Source organism: Strix aluco, chromosome 1, assembly GCF_031877795.1.
Source record: "Strix aluco isolate bStrAlu1 chromosome 1, bStrAlu1.hap1, whole genome shotgun sequence".
Taxonomy (NCBI): Eukaryota; Metazoa; Chordata; class Aves; order Strigiformes; family Strigidae; genus Strix; species Strix aluco.
The window spans coordinates 14,693,353-14,712,852 of record NC_133931.1 but is presented as its reverse complement, the minus strand read 5'-3'; the positions used below and the strand labels follow the sequence as shown (position 1 = coordinate 14,712,852).

Below are 19,500 nucleotides of genomic sequence, written 5' to 3'. Positions count from 1 at the left end.
ACTCAGGACTTGCGAATGCGGAGTGCTGCGCTCCACTGCCCACACTGACAGCGCTCCCGGGGCAGCCGAAGGCCACCGGCCGGACCGGGCACGGCTCCTCGGGGGAGCCGGGAGGCCCGGGTCGGGCCGCAGCGCCCTCCTACCCTCCCCACCGCCGGCCACGGCGCTCGGCCGCCAGAAACTGCCCCTGCCCGCCCGCAGCGCCGCCGTCCAGGGCAGCCCTGGGACCCGGCCGGGCGTGGTGAAGCGGGGCAGGTCCGGCCCACGGCACCCCAGGGGCGGCCGCCCCTGCCCGGCCCGGGCGCGGCGGCGGGGCGGGCCCGGCGTGGGGCGGGCAGGAGGGAGGCGGCCGGGGCGGCGCGCACAGGCTCGCCCGCACCTGCTCCCTCCTTCGCCGCCTCCTCCTCGCCCACCTGGCCGCCGTTCGGCCGTCCCCACCGCGCTCGGCAGCAGCCGCCGCCGCCACAGCAACATGTTGCCTAGGGGAGCCTCGTCCATGCCGCCGCCTCCCAACCCCGCTGCCTACTTCCCGCCCCCCCGGGTCACTCTGCCCTCCGGCCTGGAGATCCTGCGCACCTACTCGGGAGCCGTCATCTTCCTGGAGATCGTGAGTGCGGGGTGGGGGCGGGCGGGCGGCCGCCGGTCTTCCCGCGCTTTTCCCTCCCCTCAGCGTCCCGCTGCCCTGCGCCCCGTCTCCTTCCCGCGTAGGCGGTGGTGCCCGGAGCCGAGGGGGACGTGCCTCGGCCCGGGGACCGCCGGGCACTAGCCCCGCGTCGCCCGCTCTCCTCACCTGCCATTTTGTGAGTGGGAAAGGTGCGGGCGGCCGAGGCTGCGGCAGGGGAGAGCCCCCGGGCTGCTCCGCTCCGGCCTTGGGGCCTGGGACGCGGGGCTGTGCCGGGAAGGGCTGCGGGACCCGTCCCCGCTCCCTCCTGCCTGCCCCGGCGTGTTTGCTCACCTCGGGCCGGGCAGCGGCGGCGCTGCCCGCCCCCCCCCCCCCCCCCCCCCCCCCCCCGGCCGGGCGGCAGCGGGAGGCCCGCAGAGGTGGTTTCACGGCGGTTGTTGAGGCTGTCGAGGACTTTGAGCCACGCGGAGTCCCAGGCCCCAGCACCCGCCATGGAGAGTTACAGTGGTCTTTGCCTGTGTGCGTGTTACGGGTCCTGTGCAAGACTCCTGCGAGAGTGCTTGATTTCCTGTGAGTGTAAGACCTTACTGGTGTGCACAGGGCTGAGGACCTCAGAGCTGAGGCTGATGTGCACAGGGCTGAGGTACTAATTAGTAGGAGGAAAACCAAAACACCTTGTCAAAACTCATCTGATTTTATGTTATTTTTTTTTTTTGTGGGGTCAGAGCAGAATACTTCTTGGGTCCCGGTCTGTGAGATGGATCTCACCCTGCAAGCTGTAAAACTGCACCCGAGCAAAGAGCTTAGAGCCCAAGTCCAGGTGCTAAATCAGGCCCTGAGTCAGGGGGGACAAAAGGTTAATTATGTTGGCCAACCTATTATACATCTGACAGCCGAGCTGAAGTTGACAGTTGTAGTATGAGGGAAATGACACAACAGTGGGCACTGAGATTAGCAGTTTCTCCAGTGATTTCTAAATTTATTTTTAAAGAAGCCTGAAAGGTTGTACACTCAAAATACTGAAAACATTTCATGTGTCTCTACTTTCTGTTTAACAGACACTTTCTGCTATTCCTTCTGCTTCCTCACTGCCCATCACTATCTGGTCTCTGAGTAACAGACTTGCACCTGCAGTCTTGTGAAACTAGAGAGAGTTTGGTTCTTCACAACAGCTAAAAAAGGAACCCTAGAGAACAACCTGAAGGCTAATACATGAACTCTTGGGAGCTTTGAGCTGAGACTAGCAATGCATCTTTGCATATACGCTGCTGCAGTGTAACACAAGAGAAGAACCAACTCATTTTATAGCAGCATCTTTTGAAAGGTATCTCTCATCCAACCTTGATTCAAAAGGAGGTTCTCTCAATATGAAAATGTAACCTCTGACTTTGTAGTTGTGAATCTGTGATTTAAACAGGAAAGTAGTAACTTGCTTGGAAATTGTACCTGTGACTACACAGAAGGTTGGATTATGAAATTAAATCTTTCTGTAATGAACATACTTCAGATGGCAATTATGATTTTCTCCAGTTATTTTTTTTCATGAAGAGGCAGGATTTGCAGGGAGAAATAGTACCCTTCCTTAGACCAAGAGGTGATTAAACCAGGCAAGCCTTAGAGTACATAAATCCTCCATCAGCCCATCATAACACAGCATCCCACCACTCATTCACTGCAATCAGTATACTGAAAAGAAAATTGGCGGTGCTGAATTCGTCCCTGGGTTATGATAATTCTGGAAAGCTGTATGTTTTTCTAGTCATTACAACATAATTTACAACTCACCTTATTCTATATTCTAGTTTTATCTTTCACTTCATTGCTTAATGTGTTTGCTTTCAGCCTTTTATTACAAATGCATTGAAAAAGAGGATGCAATTTCATCTGTTTTCTGTATCTCATCTGATTAGGACTACAAAACTAATCAGTATGAGATTTAATCAAAATCTGATGTACATCCTTGTCATGCTAACTTTAGTATATATAGAAAGATTTGTACATGTGTGTGTGAACCATGTTTTTACATTTCTTATATTTCCCTAAAAATGAGAATAAGGGTAAAATTTTCAGCAGCAGCATGCAAGTCACCTGGGTTTGTAAATCCCATCTTCAAGACTACTTTAAGAGTTTTTAAGAATTTCAGAGTGGCTTCATCTCACTGGCACTTAGTGCCTATCATTTCTGAGAACAGCACTTGGGCTCCCTGAGTACTTTTGAAGTGTTTCCTCATGGTTCCTAAAAGTAATCTGAGGACGTATTGTTGTGTGATATTAGTTCTTAGGCAGAAAGGACTGAATAAAAATTATCTCTCAGTTCATCATCTGTATTCCTTTCCTTGCAGCTGTTTGGAACGATAGTCTGGATTTTGGTAGCTTCTACCCGAGTTCCACTGCCGCTGCTGCAGGGATGGGTCATGTTTGTAGCGGTGACTGCGTGGTTCCTGTCCATTGTGTTCCTCTGCGTGTTCCTCTTCGGTTATGCAAATAGAATTGCTGTCAACTGGAACCAGACGGTAAGATTTTTTTCTTTATTTAAGGAGTCCCTTTGTTTTATACACTGAAAATCATGTCATGAGAAGTAATGATCCTAAGCCTTAATGCCTGACCTTCTGTTTTAGCAGAAAGTTTTTCAAAACAGAGGAATCCAAAACTGGAAGAAGAAAGAGTAGGGCTACAAGGATAATGGATGAAATACAGGACCTGTTTTATGATGTAGGTTGAAAGAGCCAATCTTTTGAAACTGATTGAAGGAGTATACTTGCCCTCTATGAGCAAATAAAATGCATGAGTGTCAGGGAGAGGACTAGTTCGACAAGGCATGACAGCAAGTTGGTTTAAATATCCAGAAACTGGACTGGAAATTGGAAAATATTTTCTGACTATTAGAGAGGTGGTAGTAACAACCTGTGAATAATTGGGCGGTAGAAAGATATGTCTGATATTGTAAAGAAAGTGATACGTTTGTGAACATGGTGTGATGTGGTTGTCTGAGATGGCACTGACTGGTCTAAAGCACCCATGACCTAAGAAAGTCTTCTGCTGACTTTTGGGTCAATTCCTTAAAGCTAGGACAGCATTGGTGAGTGGCTGTTAGACCTTAGGTAGTCAAAGACAACATAACCTGCAATATGATATAGCTTAACATCTTTTTAGGAGACTTAATATTTATCTTTCTTAGAGGAAGCTTGTTGAGACTACAGATATCATTATACTCTGCTCAGCTTTTCTTCATTGTGAAGACAAGACTTGATTCTTGCTGTAATTGATTGTTACGGCTTGTGCCAGTAGTTCTCACAGACTGTACCTTCTGGTTAAAAAAGGGAAGCTGTTGGCTCCAGTTTTTACCAACTGCATGGTACCTCAGGTTATTGACTGCTAATTTATGTACCCCTTTGTTGTCATTAACTGCTTTTTACTTTGAGTTTTTAGCGGTCAAGTAGTTGAGCATGAGATGGTATCACTCTGTCTTGTATTACTGGAAGTGAATAATAAGAAGTGGCAAAACTGTGATCAGAATGGCAATTTCAAAAAAATCTTCCAAAAGGACCAGAACTTCTGAAATACTAAAGTATGGCTGCTTGTAACTGCTGATCACCTTCACCTTCCTCCTATGTGGCTTAGTCTTCCTACTGACACTTTTCTTGATCATAGCTGGAATTGTGTGCTTCAGTATCAACATCTGTGATTATCTGTTCAAGTTATTCATGGACAATCCCTTAAAACAAAAGGTCTTTAAAGGAAATCATAGAGCTTTATGAGTTTGGGGCTCTAATTAATAACTAAAAAGCCCCTCAATGGTAACAGACTGGATTCTATGAAAACAAACTTTAGCAGTTTTATAGTGAATACACATACATACAGTGTCAGCTTTGTAGCACAATACAGGCAGTAATTAGGCTAATAATGAGTTACAATTAGAGAGACCTTCACAAGGATTTATGCTGCGACATCCTCACAAGTTATGATGCAACAAAGCCCTTGAGCATGTGCATAACTTAAGTAAATTAATAGTGTCCCGGGTTTCATTGAAACTGTTTGCCAATTTACAATCATGCATCTATTTAAAAGTTGCTGGGTGAGTGCATAGCCTTTCATAGATGGAAAATGCTATACAAATGTTCATCATGTAATAATTGTGTGTGTCTTACACAGTGGCTACTTGATGCTGGCACTGATTTGTTATACTGTTACTTTCGTTCCCTTGTATATGATAAATTACTGAAAAACTTCTATGTCAGGAAGTTGCTACATGACTTGTATAAAAGCTGCATCTGTGGGACTCTGTAACTTAATGTAAAAAGCTGTCAGAACTAAGTCAACATTTTAAATAAATACAGATTGAATCATTTTATCTCTAACATGGTAGGTGAAATCCAGCCCCTTCCAGCTGTCAATGAAAGTAACACTAGATAGATCATCTGATGACTCTTTTCAGGTACCCAAATGTTCTGTAACTTGGCACTAAACTCCTCAGGAGCACTTTACAAGGAGGTTTTTTATCTTCTGTGGCAAATAAATAATTACTAGAAACACTAAAACTATTACTATAAAATATAAAAGTGTACCTGTTCAGCTTAGGTTGGCATGTGTTTAGATAAATACATGGGGTTTGCTATTTCATAATTTAAATTTACAGTAGAACTCAGAAGCTACAGGTCATTAGATCAGGTCAAAAATGGGAAGAGTCATGGCTCAGGTATATTGGAGTACTATGGCTTCATGTAGAGACTGATGAACAAATGTGGTTTAAGACTTCAGGAGTTTAAAAAATAGCATGGGATTCTGACAGCCCTGCATTTAGTAACACCTTACGTTGTAAGTGGCTCCATTGATACTAATACAGTTACTTAAAAAGTAAGATGCTACACAGTGAAAAGATGAGGGAAAGTATGGACCTTATGGAGGTATATGCCTCTCTACATCACTGTATTAAACCAGATGGTATATGACAAATACTGTCCTTTACAGCCTGACTCACAACACGCTCATTTACAAAATTAGATGTGACCTAACATACCATGCAGATCCGGTAGTGTTTTACATACACTTTGTATGAGGTTTCAATGATTGTACAAGTGTGGAGGCAAGGGAGAGTCAGGCACCATGCTAACAATAACTAAAACAGAACAAACCCTTCTTTCTAAGATCTTGAGGCTTTTTGGTCACAGAAACCATAACCGTATGAACGTGAAACCTTACTGATGCTTTGCTGTAATTGCTGCCAGAAGGACATTAGAGGGTTTGGCAGGAGAAGGAAGGAAATTAAAGAGTTTGTCTTCTGAAAATACCTCTCATATATGTAGTCAGCACTGTCTTCCGCATGGAGCTGTTCGAGCTCCTTCATGAGCAATGACGCCAGAAGTGTACAGCTGGTAATACTGACGTTAGTTGCATGCTAGGTATTTAGCAGGCCAAGAATAATGAGTGTCCTTGATTAACCGTGGGTTTACACAGACCTTTCAAGTTGCTGGAACCCTGTGCTATGAAATGGGTATGTCAGGCCATGATACGGGGTCCAGTATTTGCCACACAGTGAGCACATGCCTGCCTGCAGACTGACGTGGTGCACGTCGGCGGTAGTGTGAAAGATGTGCTTGTGTGTCTGCCAGCTCGAGTGAGCAGGAGAAGCCACAACAGTAAGCGTCCGGTGGGGAGAAGTGCCTCCCCCAGCTGCAGTAGAGCACTGCAGCTTCTCCGATGCTTCAGCGCTCTCATGCTGGAGTAGGTCCCTACTGTTTTTCTCTGAGCTACACATGTTACAGCAGAGCTGGAGACTGAGGGAATGTGTCTTATGCCCAAAGCTCGAGATCTGGCAAGCCAAGCACATAAAGGCTATCCAGCTAGGTCAGGAAGCCACCCTCTTCCCCCTTAGGTTCTCAGTTCTGTTGATGTCAGTGGGGCCTTCCTGGTGATATTCCAAGAGGAAGTAATTGTGTTTAAAAAATAGGAGAAAAACCCAAATCAGCCAAGGTAGGAAACCAGAAGTTGGGAATTACCAAATCTTGGATTCCCAGTAATTAGCAGTCATTAAGAAAAGCAGTACACTCTGTGACCTAACCTCAAATGATCAAATAATTCTTACCTAAGAGAAAATTATTTTCTGATCTAAGCGGAATGGGAAGCTGTAGTAGCAGCTTATATTGTAACTTATCAAAACTGACTAGGGTGTGATTTAAGTAGCTTTAGCTGCTATCAAATATGGAACAACTGATGAGTTTGAAAAGAAAATTCTTTCAATGAAAAGAAAATCTCACATCTACAAAGAAACAATTCTCTAAACAGGGAAATGCAGCACATTCTGACTTCAGTATCAGTCAGTAGGTAAGGATGTTGCACAGTAATTTCTGGTGCACATGAATGCTGTCTGCAGTTGTGATGGACTCGCACGTGGTGTACCCTGGGTTCTCACTCTTGGCGTACTGGTAGTCCATTGCACTCAAGTGAATTAAAAGTGCGTTGGTGCTGGAGATAGACTATATAATGTGGATAATATCATCAAAAAGCGTACACATGTATAAATTTAAAAATTGTGTCTATGGCTTTTGAAGACCTGCAAAGGTAATAGGCACAATGTAGATGTATGGACTCAGGAGCTGAGTGCAGTGCACATGTCAGCTTTGCAGACTCAACAGCAGAAGGAGATGTTGCAAGAATATTTTAGACATTTTAAAACTGTACTGGAACATGTCTTGGATCTTGCTGTGTGGAACACTGGACTCTGAAATACAACCCGCAAAGAGATTTAGGCACCAGAGCAGCTTTTTCATGTGCTCTAGTAATGGAATCCAGAAATGAGAGTGAGATGTTTAAACCTTGTATTCAGCTAGCGTTCACCACAGAGGAGGGGATCTCCTAGAAAAGGCCAGGAGAGAAGCATGTTTAAAGTAAATCCTAACTCCTGTCCTCTCAAGTCTTTGGCGTTTTATTCCACAGTATCATGAAGTACTTCCAAATTACTGTATTTTTGGTAGAGCCAAGACAGAGAGAGTTGAGGAAACGCCTCAGTTCTTGGTTTCTGATTGTACTGGGAAGTAAACTCCAGCTGTGTCAAGGCTGAGGTGTTTCTGGGCATTTACAGAAGAAAAATTTAACTGTGGAGGGGAACTTCTGGAACTTTAGTTATAGCTGAGAAGGGATTTGGGGGACTGCAAACTTTTATTGTACTGCTTAAATTGTGGTAATTGTGGCCTGTATGTCCCTTTTTTATCTAAGCTGTATGAAGGGAGAGTTCTGTAAGCTCTAATAGCTTTAAAGTGATCTAAAAGGTCAGCGTATGTACATGTAGATGAGCACATGCCTCTTAATCTGGAAGAATGTAGGGTTTGGGGAGAGGGAGAGTTGCCATTTATTCACTAATTATGTGAGTTGCTTATGATTGCAAGCAGCTGTGAAAACATGTCCAGGTTAAGCTCTGGGATGGCTTTAACACTGCTTATCTAAAGTTACTGTTATCAGTGCTCGCTTCATGTTTCAGTGTTGGGTTTCATTTGTACTGAGACTAGAAGAATTAAGTATGTATTGCAGCACAGACTGATTCTGTTATTTGCTTTTCAGGATTTTCTTTTCCATGGGGCTACTTTTGTCTTTTATTTTGGAGCTTTTCTACTGCAAGCAGCAACTACATCTCTGCATCACTTTCCCCGCAAATTCAATTCCACCACACAAGAGAAGATTCTAGCCGATCATGAATATAACATAAGCATAGCAGCCTCGGTATGTATTTCATATATTTGTATCTGGGGAACAGAAGTCTGTTGTAAGCCCTTGTAGCCAACCATTCAGCTTGGGAACATAATAGCAAGCTGGAATAGACAGAAGAGCTGTGAGAGAAAGGATTGTCTTTGAGAGGAGCAAATAGTGTCTAATAGTGACATGCAAAAAATATTGGAATAAGCTAATGCTGATGTGATAAATGCTCAGTTGCTACTCAAACTGTAGTGTCTTAAATATATGATCGCTACAGCTTAAAATTTTTAGAAGAGATATTTTGTAAAAGCAATGTTGGTTATTAGAATATTTATTAGAATAAAAAGATAACAGCTGAGCCTTCATCAGAGCATCAGGTGTGAATTTCATGTGCTCAAACTTTCAGTTGCTTTTTTTATACCGTTTAGATAGTCCTGAACATGCCAACATGAACAAACCTTGGACTAGCTCCTTGGGAAGCTCCAGATATGTACTTACTACATCAGGCCTAAAAGTAAGGGCTGTGCTGTCTCTTATGGCAGGATTAGAGTGCTTTTATTGATAGCCTGAGCTCAGACTGCACACTTCTCACTGTAGTTGCATCATCACTGAATCACTGTATCTGGTGATGTGGGTGTGCGTAGCTGAGTCAGAAAATATACCAGGCTCTAGCTTTCTCCCTGGCTGGAATCCTGAAGGGCAAGTAGAGGTGTGCCAGTAGGCTTAACTTAAAGAACTGGAACTAGTGAAAGGAGGTTGCAGAGAGCTGGGGATGAGCCTCTTTAAGCAAGTAATGAGTGATAAGACAAGAGGGAATGGCCTCAAGTTGTGCCAGGGAAGGTTTAGACTGGATATTAGCAAGTATTTCTTTACAGAACGGGTTGTTAGGCGTTGAAATGGGCTGCCCAGGGAGGTGGTGGAGTCCCCATCTCGGGAGGTGTTTAAGAGTAGGGTCGACATAGCACTTAGGGACATGGTGTAGTTGGGAACTGTCAGTGCTACGTTAAAGGTTGGACTAGATGATCTTCAAGGTCCTTTCCAACCTAGATGATTCTGTGATTCTGTGATAGTGCTTTTATTCTTTTTTTACCATTCAGAGGGTCTTGCATACTTCAGATAACTGTATATATTTATTAAGCTCCTAAAACCCTCTGTGGGTATCTGTTCTTCTTAAAACTAAATACACCATAAATTTTGCACAGTAAACACCTTCAGTTCATCTTAAAATAAAGACAGGTCATAGAATGGTTTGGGTTGGAAGGGACCTTAAAGACCATCTAGTTCCAACCCCCCTGACATGGGCAGGGACACCTTCCACTAGACCAGGTTGCTCAAAGCCCCATCCAACCTGGCCTTGAACACTGCCATGGAGGGGGCAGCCACAACTTCTCTGGGCACGATGAACGTGAGGTGTAAGGTTCTTTCTTGCAAGAGGAGAATAAAAAGTAAAGGTCTTTTGCTTTGGCAAGCCAGTCTCTGGAGGGGTGAGGTGGGCATGTTGGTCTCCAAGTCCAGAGTGCCTCACCTTTATCCGCTTACCAGTAACACACTAGAGCACACCTGATCCCTCTGTGGCCATATGGCTGTCGTGGTTTAACCCCAGCCAGCAACTGAGCACCACACAGCTGCTCGCTCACTCCCCACCTTCCACTCTGTGGGATGGGGGAGAGAATTGGGGGAGAAAAAAAAGTAAAAGTCATGGGTTGAGATAAAGACGGTTTAATAGGACAGAAAAGGGAGGGAAAATAATAATAGAATATACTAAACTGGTGGCACACAATGCAGTTGCTTGCCACCTGCTGACTGATGCCCAGCCAATCCCCAAGCCACGGAGTCCCCCAGCCAACTCCCCCCATTTATATACTGGGCATGACATCATATGGTATGGAATATCCCTTTGGCCAGTTGAGGTTGACTGTCCTGGCTGTGTCCCCTCCCAGCTTCTCATGTGCTCCCAGCCTCCACTGGCAGGGCAGCGTGAGAAGCTGAAAAGTCCTTGGCTTAGCAAAAACACTGCTTAGCAACAACTAAAACATCATTGTGTTATCAACATTATTCTCATCCCAAATCCAAAACACAGCACTGTACCAGCTACTAGGGAGAAAATTAACTTTATGCCAGCTGAAACCAGGACAATGGCACAAGGACAGAGGTGGTGTCTCATAGCTGTGCCTGAACTAAGGAAGGGCTTTATACTGAGCAAGTATCTCAAATTCTACCCTTAAGTGTAGCTCTTCAGTCCCTGTTCAGTGTGTTCAGATCCACTGAGTATATGGTCACTTCTGTCATTTACTGGGGACTCCAAGAGACCCTTTCCCCTTACCATACTATTTTTCCAAGGGAGAATTCAGTTCTTCAAACCCCCTAAATCCCTGTCAAGGGACGAGGTGAGTCTTTTGTAACTTGCCTTAGTATTTTTAATTAAGAGAAGCTGGGAAATGGTGAATCGGATAGCTGTAGTATTTAGTGTCTTTGCATATTTTCCAAAAGTACATAGTTCGAAAGTCAGGACATAAAGAAAAAAATTGTAATCCTTTGAAACACTTCATTAAAACAGTCCTGTGATTTACATGGAAAAAAATAAAAGGTTAACATTTTGTCTTTTAAAATTACTTTTGTATACTGTGATTAAAAATATCTATGTTCATTTTATATGGGTGATAGTTCTATGGTGTAGCATCTGTTCAAAACTTTAATTGTCAAATTAACACTTGGATGGAAAGCAAGGGATAAGTTATTACAACATGATTGAATTAGTATGTTCTAAGAGACAGAATCCATCGTTAGCACCAGACAATACAAGAAACTTTCTCTCAGCAATGCAGTTTCTCATTTCTTCCTTCTGGTTTACATTATATAGTCAAGTTTGCTGTGGCATGACCTTCAGTTCAAATCTATTCAATTCAGTTCTTGAGCAGTAGTGACTTCCCAGCATTTCTCAGGCAATTGTTCTAATGGCTGGTTATCTGGTCAAGGAGGCTGGATTTGAAGCTGTTTCTGTATTTCTGCAAGTAAAAAGTGTTCTGCTGTTTAGAGGGATATCTTCTTAGTTGTTGGCTGGTAAAGGCATTCACTTGGAAACAAATCTGAGATTAATGTTTGATCAGTCTAGAGAAGAGAAAACTGAAATATGTGGCATACATACACATGATTACTTTGTACCATAACTTATGCAGACATTCTGTTTCATAATCTATTTCAGAATGTCTTCTGAAGCAAGCAACTAAATTAAAGGCAGTAACATGGGGTTATAACGGAGAGATTCATGAGAAAACTTCAGAGGATCCCAAATCTATCTTTACCTTAAGCATTTTAGCTGGGGAAGGTGACTTTTGAATCATTTGTGTTCCTGTATTCATTTAGAACAGAAATAAAAAGTAGAACAATATAATGTGTGATTCAATTTTTTCTTTTTTCTTCTTTTTTTCCCTGTTCCTCCTCTAGATTTTTGCTTTTGCAACAGCTGTTTGTTATGGTTGCAGCACAGCCCTGGCTTTAAGGAGATGGAGGCTATAGCAGTTGAAGAGAAGGTTAATGCCTGAGTGTTCTACTTCAGATCAAATTAAGTACTGTTTGTATGCTTTACTGTAATTCCAAGAAGACTTTTTTTGCTTAAAATCTGTTTTAAAGTGCTGAAATGCCAATAACCCCTAATCAGGATTTCCTTAACAGAAGTTTCCATCTCTGCCCTTTCTAATTTTTACTTTTATTGTGTACTCTTCAGAAGCATACTCATTGTATGGTATTATAGAGTTCAGGGATAAACAGATGTCTCATTAGCAGATAACAGAATTCTAGCACTAAATCAGAAGAGGAAGAAAATGGAAACTAAATCAACATGTTAACTGCATAGGCAGCTAAAAAGCTCCCCCCTTGTAAAGTCCTGGGAGTGGGCCTTCAGTGTTTTGCAGCATTACAGTGCGTTCCACACAGGTAGAGCCTCGAGGCTCCTTGTGGAGACATGGGTTACTTCTGTGCTGCTCCTTGTATGATCAGAGCCCAAGCTGACTTTGTGATACCAACCTAGTATGTCTATTAACAACTTTGATGTACAGAGAAAATATTTTAAATATCCATCCAGTGAAATCTTTCGATACTCTTTTATAGCCATATCCAGCTATGGTCATCTGATCCTTAAAGCTTACTGTATTCCTTAGTAGATGGAAACTGTTTGGGACTGTCAGTCAGTAGTTCATTAGTTTTAGAATTTAGCTTAATCAGATCTATTTATACTGCAAAACAAAACAGTGCATTTGTGTTGTGTGTGTATATACATGGTATATTTTTGTTTAACAGGAATATTTGCACTGTTTTACTTTGTTGGAGTACAGCTTTGTTTTGTTACTTCAAGTGCTGCATTTGTTACTTATTATGTGAGTCAATATCATTTGAATGGAATGTTACCAAATGGTGAATAATGTCTGACCTCAATTCTTGCAGTGTATTATTTGTTGCATTCTAAACCTGCAGTGTTGTAAAGGTGTTTTTATTTGGACAGATGCCTATGCAACATCTTATTGAAAACAGTGGAATGCAAAGCAGTCCGCCCACTATGGAGTTTGCTTTTGGCATGAAGTTTAATTGAGCCTCTCTTGAATATCCCTGTTGTATAATTACATGCAATATTATATATAGAAAATTAATTTAACAAAACTAAATGACAACATTGCGCTCTGCTCCCTAACACTCATGCCGTTTTGCAGATGGTGAAACTTTTTTTTTTTTACAATGCTAGTAAATAATTTTTGCTCTTGTGAATAGTGCCAAATTGATAACCTGGGAGAATAAAGGCTCACTGTCATTCGTAAAACAGCTTGCTCACCACATCTTGCCAGTGCACCTGAATATTCTGCAGAGACCAGTAGTGGTTGGGTAAGGGAAGACAGGACTTTCTTCATTCCCAGGCCTACTCATTCTCCTTGAGCCAACAAGGGTGTCTGCTATGAAGGTTATTTTATCAAACTTGTCAGGTACAAGGATCTCTGAGAGCCAGCCACCTTCAGTAGTGCCCTGCAGTCCCTGCTGGCCCAGGACAGGTTCTTAGGGATGACGTAGCAGAGAGTGGCAGCCCTTCTGACGACTGGAACCACTTGGTCGTCCTGAATTACTGCAATGGGATGTTTTCATATATCTTGTTTTCTGAAATTTTTATCTTCCAAAGATTTTGTACTCTGGCTGATTTATTTTTTTTTCTAATTCTCTACTTGCATTGAAACTTGTTTTGTGAACATTTTATCTAGAGCCATATACTTTTAAAAATACTTCATATTGTATAAAATACATTTACACTGGAGTATATGGATGAAGGTATATAACAAAGACTTATGCTAAGCAGCATTAAAGTTACTTACATTTATGGCAGTAGTCTGGTTATTAATTCTGTCTTTGGAAACTATCAAAAAGCTACCTTGTAATTTGAGCTGACATATAAAATTGACAGATAAAATTAAGGCTAAGATTTCTTGAGAAGGCACAGTTACATTGGTGCTAGTTTTGTATAGCGGTTTGCCATGTGACAAAGCCTCAGTATTAGTGAGGAGAGGAGTAAGGTCGGCTACAACAACATTACAGATGGACGCTGATCCTTGGTGTGGTTTCTGCTTCATCCAGCAACCTGGATGTGCACTGCACACCACAGACTCTGCATGCCGCAGCCACCGTCTCTGCGGCCAGCTAGGATGATGGGGGAAAGATCTTAACGTTTTGCCTAGTTAAACCTAAGAGTATGAATCCCACACATGGTGTCAATTAAAAAGCTGTCCAAGTTTAGTTGGCATTTGCATCTAACCTCTGAGTTCAAAGCCGAGGTGTAAAGATCATGACTGATGGGTGCTATTCAAGTCTCTTAAGCTACTTGTAGAAGTCCAGATAGCAAAGTGTGGTTAGGGTAGCATGGAAACTGTTTGTATAGTGAGGAAAGGCTGAACTTTCCCTCTTAAGTATCAAAGATAAACAAAGGGCAGAGAAGAGGTAAAGGTAAAAACTACAGTAATGAAGAACAGCTTTCATAGCTAAAAAGGAGTGAAAGAATGAAAATTTTTGGTTATGTATGCAAGGAGTTTTGCTGTACTTTGAGGAACATCTAAGGAAGGTCACACCAGAACAAGCAGTTACATTCTTTCAAAAATGAAAAAAAGCCAGTAGTTCATTTTGTATTATTTCATACAGGGAGCTAAAAGGATAGGTGTGACTCAGAAGTGGTATGTGCATGCTGGGATGTCTGTATGCAAATACTGATACGGGAATAACACGTAATCCTTGTGATAGGTATTATAGCTGATATATGCAAGCTGATTCTAATAAATCACACTCTTCCCTGTACGAAAATTCCCCCAAGCATATGACCTTGGAGAAGACAAACTTGGACCTCTCCAAAGAATGGAAGGAGTAGGGGAGGACATAGGGAGGTAATTTATCTCAATGAATTCAATATGAAAGGAATGAGACAACAGATACCAAATAGTGTTTTCATCAAATATCTCTATTTGATGCGAAGCTGCAGTGAAGGAGTATCTAAGATACCATGCAGGTTCCTACTCTTAGAATCAGAAAATAATTCATGGTATTTTAGATACCAGTCTGTAGTAGCTGCTGGTAAATAAGCTCTCTCGAAGGAGACTTTCCTTCAAAGGGTGCAGAGAGAAGCAACAGTTTGTTGTTTATTTCTAAAGAGAAATGAAAGTGCACATTTTAGAAAGCTAAAACTTTGTTAGAACTTGCTCAGAAAATACGCACAGTAAGGTGCTTCACAGAAGTCCTGACTCTACTTCTGTCTTGCTGAATGCCTGGATTAACCAAAATGATTGTTGATATGTACAGGATCGGTCTATTCAGATTCTCATGATTTCTCTGGCTGTGTACATTGGTTATAACTCCTGATGTGGATAAAGTTATGCTACTGTAAAATGCTGCCTTAAAACACAGCTGTAAAAGGTGAGAGGGGCAGAACCAGCAATCACAAAAATCTGTGGCCTTCATAGAAAGTTAAAGAAAAAGCACTGGAAAGTTGCTAGACCAGTGTCTTCTTTCTCTTTAGCTTCCAAAACCAGATGACAATGCTGACTTCTGTTGCGCTTCCTCTAATCATTGTATTTTTACATTTGCTTTATAACTTAAAAAAATATTGGCATTGATCATTTTCCCATCTGAATTTGAGAAAATAAGAGAGCTTAAAACTTGAGCAGCTCAGAATTTACTGTATTTCTCTTCAAGGGGTGCTCCTGGAAAGAGGAGGAGTGCTATTCTCATTTCACAGGTGGGAAGCTCAAGACACAGAGACACTAAGCAACTTGTTTGCCAAAGGCCTCGCATGGGAGATCTGTGGTGGAGCAGGAAAAGGAAACCTGGTTTCTCAAGTGAGAGGTCAGTGCCCTGCCCTGCAGCCCCGCTGCTGCCCGCCGTGGGCAGGAAGGAAGCAGGATAGCGTGGATTGTATGTGACCTGTCCCACTTCTGGCTCTTGTCATGGTGGTACTACTCTGGCAATTAGTTACATGGGGTTAAAAGGTAGAATGACTGTGAAGGATTATGAGTCAAAGGGAGGTTTAACGTGCCAAAGTGGCATTCCTAGATCAAACACTGTAGTTTCTGGGTGTTCTGACCTTGAATTTTGATTATCCAGTTGTAAATACGCTACATAGAGTTCCTGTTTGAGGTGTTGACCTACCTCCTGCATCTTAAGAGAGGAAACAGGTCCTCAGGAATCTGCAGGTTTCAGCTGCTTCCTCCTATACAACATGTTTGAGCCCTAAATTCTTGGTGTCAGCAGAATATTACCTGCATTAAGCCTGCCAGGACACAGCACCTTTCACTTCAGAAACCTGAGCTGAGTTTTGGCAACTAACTTGTCAAGCTACTTTTCAAGGGAGCGCAGTGATCAAGTCAGGTTATGTCTAGGTGTGGTTTTAACACCTTTCTTGCTGTGGGATTATTGCAAATATCTATAAGGGTTCTGGAGATTGCAGACAAAATATTCATATGTTTATGTCCAGCACATCCAGTGTCAGAATTCTTGTGCCTGGGTCCAGAGAGGCTGTTGTGCAAGGACTGACCCCTGTGGATCCATACATGATTGCAGCATGCCTAGTAATCTTAAAAGAATTACTGGAGATTTTAATCTCATCCAAACACCTTTTCCTGGTCATCTCAGCAAGGTGTGGCCTATGTCACTGGACTAGTGGTGTAGCACAATGAACAGCAGATCAGAACAAGCCCAGAGGGGTTTCTTGCAGAGAAAAGGGTCCTTCTGCACTCCTCCTGCTGCAGAGCCGGGACCTCGCACAGCCCTGTTGCCCTGTACAAAGGTGCTGGGGCTTCCTAGTGATCTGATTACAGGCTTGGGCAGTTCTACTCGCAGTGCCCATGAATGATTGGCTTTTAATACTACTTTGTTACAGGTGGTGTCTTAGGTTCAATAAGCTTTGCCAGAAAAACTAATGAGGCAAAAAGTGTTTTGTTTCTATAAACACTTTGCTGCCTCTTTTTTGTCCCACACAAGGACCATAGCCATTTTTCTTTGTGGTTACTTTTCAAGTGGAAAACATACTTTAGCATAAATTAATAATTTAATTAATGATATCATAGTTCTTATTATCCCCAAACTGCATGACCTGGAAGTATTTCCAGGCTTATGGGTCCAGGTGAACACCCCAGCTAGATCACAGCTCTATGCCAGAGTAAGACCTAAACAAGCATCTTCTCTCCTCCCTGCCTCTTCCCTGGTTTTGGAAAGAAAGCAGGGAGCTGCAGCATGATCTGGACAGGCTGAACAACCCAGAAACCATGTGGTGTATTGGGGTATGATTCACTGTTCAATAGCACTAAAGGGCACAGATGGTCTCAGGGTGGTTCCACCAAGTTAACATACAGAGTTATGGCAAATGGTGAAATGGAGTGGGAGGCCTACTGATTAGAAAAGGAGATTAAGACCTTAGTACTTGGCTACATTTGTCCCCTGTATAAAATCTAGCATTGAATCCAGCACTTGACTCCTTAGTGTACCTGTTTTTCAAACTCTAAATACCTTGGCCTGGGATCTAAAGCCCTGGGGAATCTGTAGGGCCAGCTTTGAGCCATGGGCTGTTGGAAGAAGAGGCAGGTGAATCATTGCCAGATGCTTTAACCCAAAATTCCAGGATCAGAGGAGAAGGGGAAATGTTCTCCACTTCCCAGGTCCACTTCCCAACTTGGTACCAGCAATAAGAGTTGGAAGAAGGGCAGTAGTAGTTCTCCTCTTCCTCTCCATTCCCTGGCTCCAATTGCCATGGGCCCTGGACAAGCTGGGGGACAGAAAGGAGGAGGACTTGGACAGATGTGTCATCTAAGACATGCCTGACCTACCCACACAGCAGTGACAGCAAGTCCAAGGTTCAGTCCCTGACCTACAATAAAAAGTAAGTATATCCAATAATGAAATTGTCAAACAACAAGCCTGAGTCTTACCTGGAGAAAATGTTCTTAGAAGATGACAGAGCTACCTTGGAGAGAAATTTCATGATAAACAAGAGGCCAATTTTTTCTTTTAGTTATATAAATGCAATTTCTTTGAGATCTAGTCGCCAGCAAGGAATTTCACTAATGGAAGTAAGAACAGGATTTTCCCTCAGCACTAAATGGAGCTGACCTTTGAAACAAATGGTGTTACAAATTCCTTGGCATTGTGTCATTTGATTTTTCTCTTAAGGATCCTGCTGCTGAGATAAGTTACTGCTGGAATAGCTGCTGCCATTAAGGGAAAAATAGCCTTTGTGGCCATGGCAGACTTAGAAAGTGTGAACACTCCAAGATAAAAATCCAGCACTTTCAGAATCTCATTATTTTGGGGAACCTGACTCATGGGTTGTGAATGGTTTAGGGTTGGCAATGTTGGACAGGTTATATGAGGTGCAACATCACATAAAAATTGTAAGATGAAGAACTGCTACAATATTACCAAGTTACAGGGGTCTCTCAGAGATCTGAGTACCTCTGCTGGCTGAAAGGATATCAGGAAAAGAGATTCATGGTGAATTTACCTCCTTCCTATATACCATAATTTTTTCATTAAAGACGACCCCCAAAGAGAACAAGTTACTTGTAGCCCATAACTAAAAGGCAGAGATCAGGCCAATTAGTACCAGTAGATGGAGATACAACCACAGGAAGCCCTTCACTGTCTGCACACTCCTGCTCTAGGGACATCCTCCACCAGTCATACTTCAGGACTTCTACGTTCCCTAATTTCTAAATAAGCAAAGCTCCCAGGAGTGCAATTAGGAATGCTCATTATAACTTACGTGATTCATCTGAAAAGATGGCACTTACATTTTCATCTTTTTATTATAAAGAGGCATAGCAACAACTTAGTGCCATACACTACTTCATACTTCTGTCAGTATGGTTATATTACAGATTTCATATTTATCAAGAACAATCCCAGGACATTAATATAAAGCAGAGTCCCTTTTCTGAGGAGCTAAGAGGCAGCTGGAGACAATATCCTTCACTCTTCTCCTTACAGGACGCAATTGGCTGTATTGACCTCTATAAATCACTTGTGATTGAAATCCGTGGAGCTCCACTAGGTTAGAGAAGTGGAAAATAGCCTTCAAACCTTGAGAGGATTTTGGAGGGATTTCTTTTTCCTAGGGAGTTATAAAAGTTAACCAAGTCACCTCATTTAAAACGGCAACTGAACCAGCTCACCATGGAGTCACTGCCATTGCAGAGTTAGCAGATGATACTAAGTTCTTTCAGGCAGTCAAGTTCTGTGCAGGCCATGAGGACTTCACCAAACTGAGTTGGCTCAAAGGTGGCAGATGAACTTTAATATAGATAAACCCAGGGCAATGCATCTAGGAAAAAATTATCTCTATCAGACTTGGAACTGAGAGTTACAACTTAGGAAAGAGATGTCTGAGCCATTGCTGATGGTTCTCTGAAATCATCAGTTCAGTATGCAATGGCAAACAAAATCCAATAAAATGTTGGAACTTGTAAGAAAGTTATTAGGAACAGGACAGAGGGTGTAATGTTGCTGCTACATAAAAAAATGGTGCATCCTTGTAGAGTTAAAGGGCAGCAAAAATGGTCGAGGTATTGAAGCTGCTGCCTTACAAAGACTGAAAATACTGGGACTCTGCTCTGAAGTGGATGAGGTGATGGAGTGATGTAATCATGATTTACAAAATGATGAACGTGTTGGTTAAACCAAACA

At 42.6% G+C, this 19,500-nt stretch overlaps 1 protein-coding gene across 2 annotated transcripts; it reads left to right on the top strand.

Moving 5' to 3' along the window:
• Nucleotides 1-445: 445 nt before the first annotated feature.
• Nucleotides 446-13,668, top strand: MAL2 (mal, T cell differentiation protein 2). 2 transcript variants are annotated; one of them, XM_074850551.1, is made up of 4 exons: nucleotides 446-607; nucleotides 2,964-3,134; nucleotides 8,176-8,334; nucleotides 11,752-13,668. In XM_074850551.1, exons 1-4 carry the CDS (start codon nucleotides 473-475, stop codon nucleotides 11,821-11,823), a joined length of 537 nt encoding a protein of 178 aa, XP_074706652.1. In that variant the 5' UTR covers nucleotides 446-472; the 3' UTR covers nucleotides 11,824-13,668. The 2 variants fall into 2 exon arrangements, with proteins under 2 accessions (XP_074706652.1, XP_074706734.1); XM_074850633.1 differs by lacking the exon at nucleotides 11,752-13,668 and adding an exon at nucleotides 11,510-11,667.
• Nucleotides 13,669-19,500: the final 5,832 nt, after the last annotated feature.

Bases quoted from the DNA above. Each gene is read 5' to 3' on its own strand.
- MAL2 (XM_074850551.1), top strand. From the start codon at position 473: ATGTTGCCTAGGGGAGCCTCGTCCATGCCGCCGCCTCCCAACCCCGCT. The intron at 3,135-8,175 runs GTAAGATTTTTT...TTTGCTTTTCAG, and splicing joins CTGTCAACTGGAACCAGACG to GATTTTCTTTTCCATGGGGC. The intron at 8,335-11,751 runs GTATGTATTTCA...TTCCTCCTCTAG, and splicing joins ACATAAGCATAGCAGCCTCG to ATTTTTGCTTTTGCAACAGC.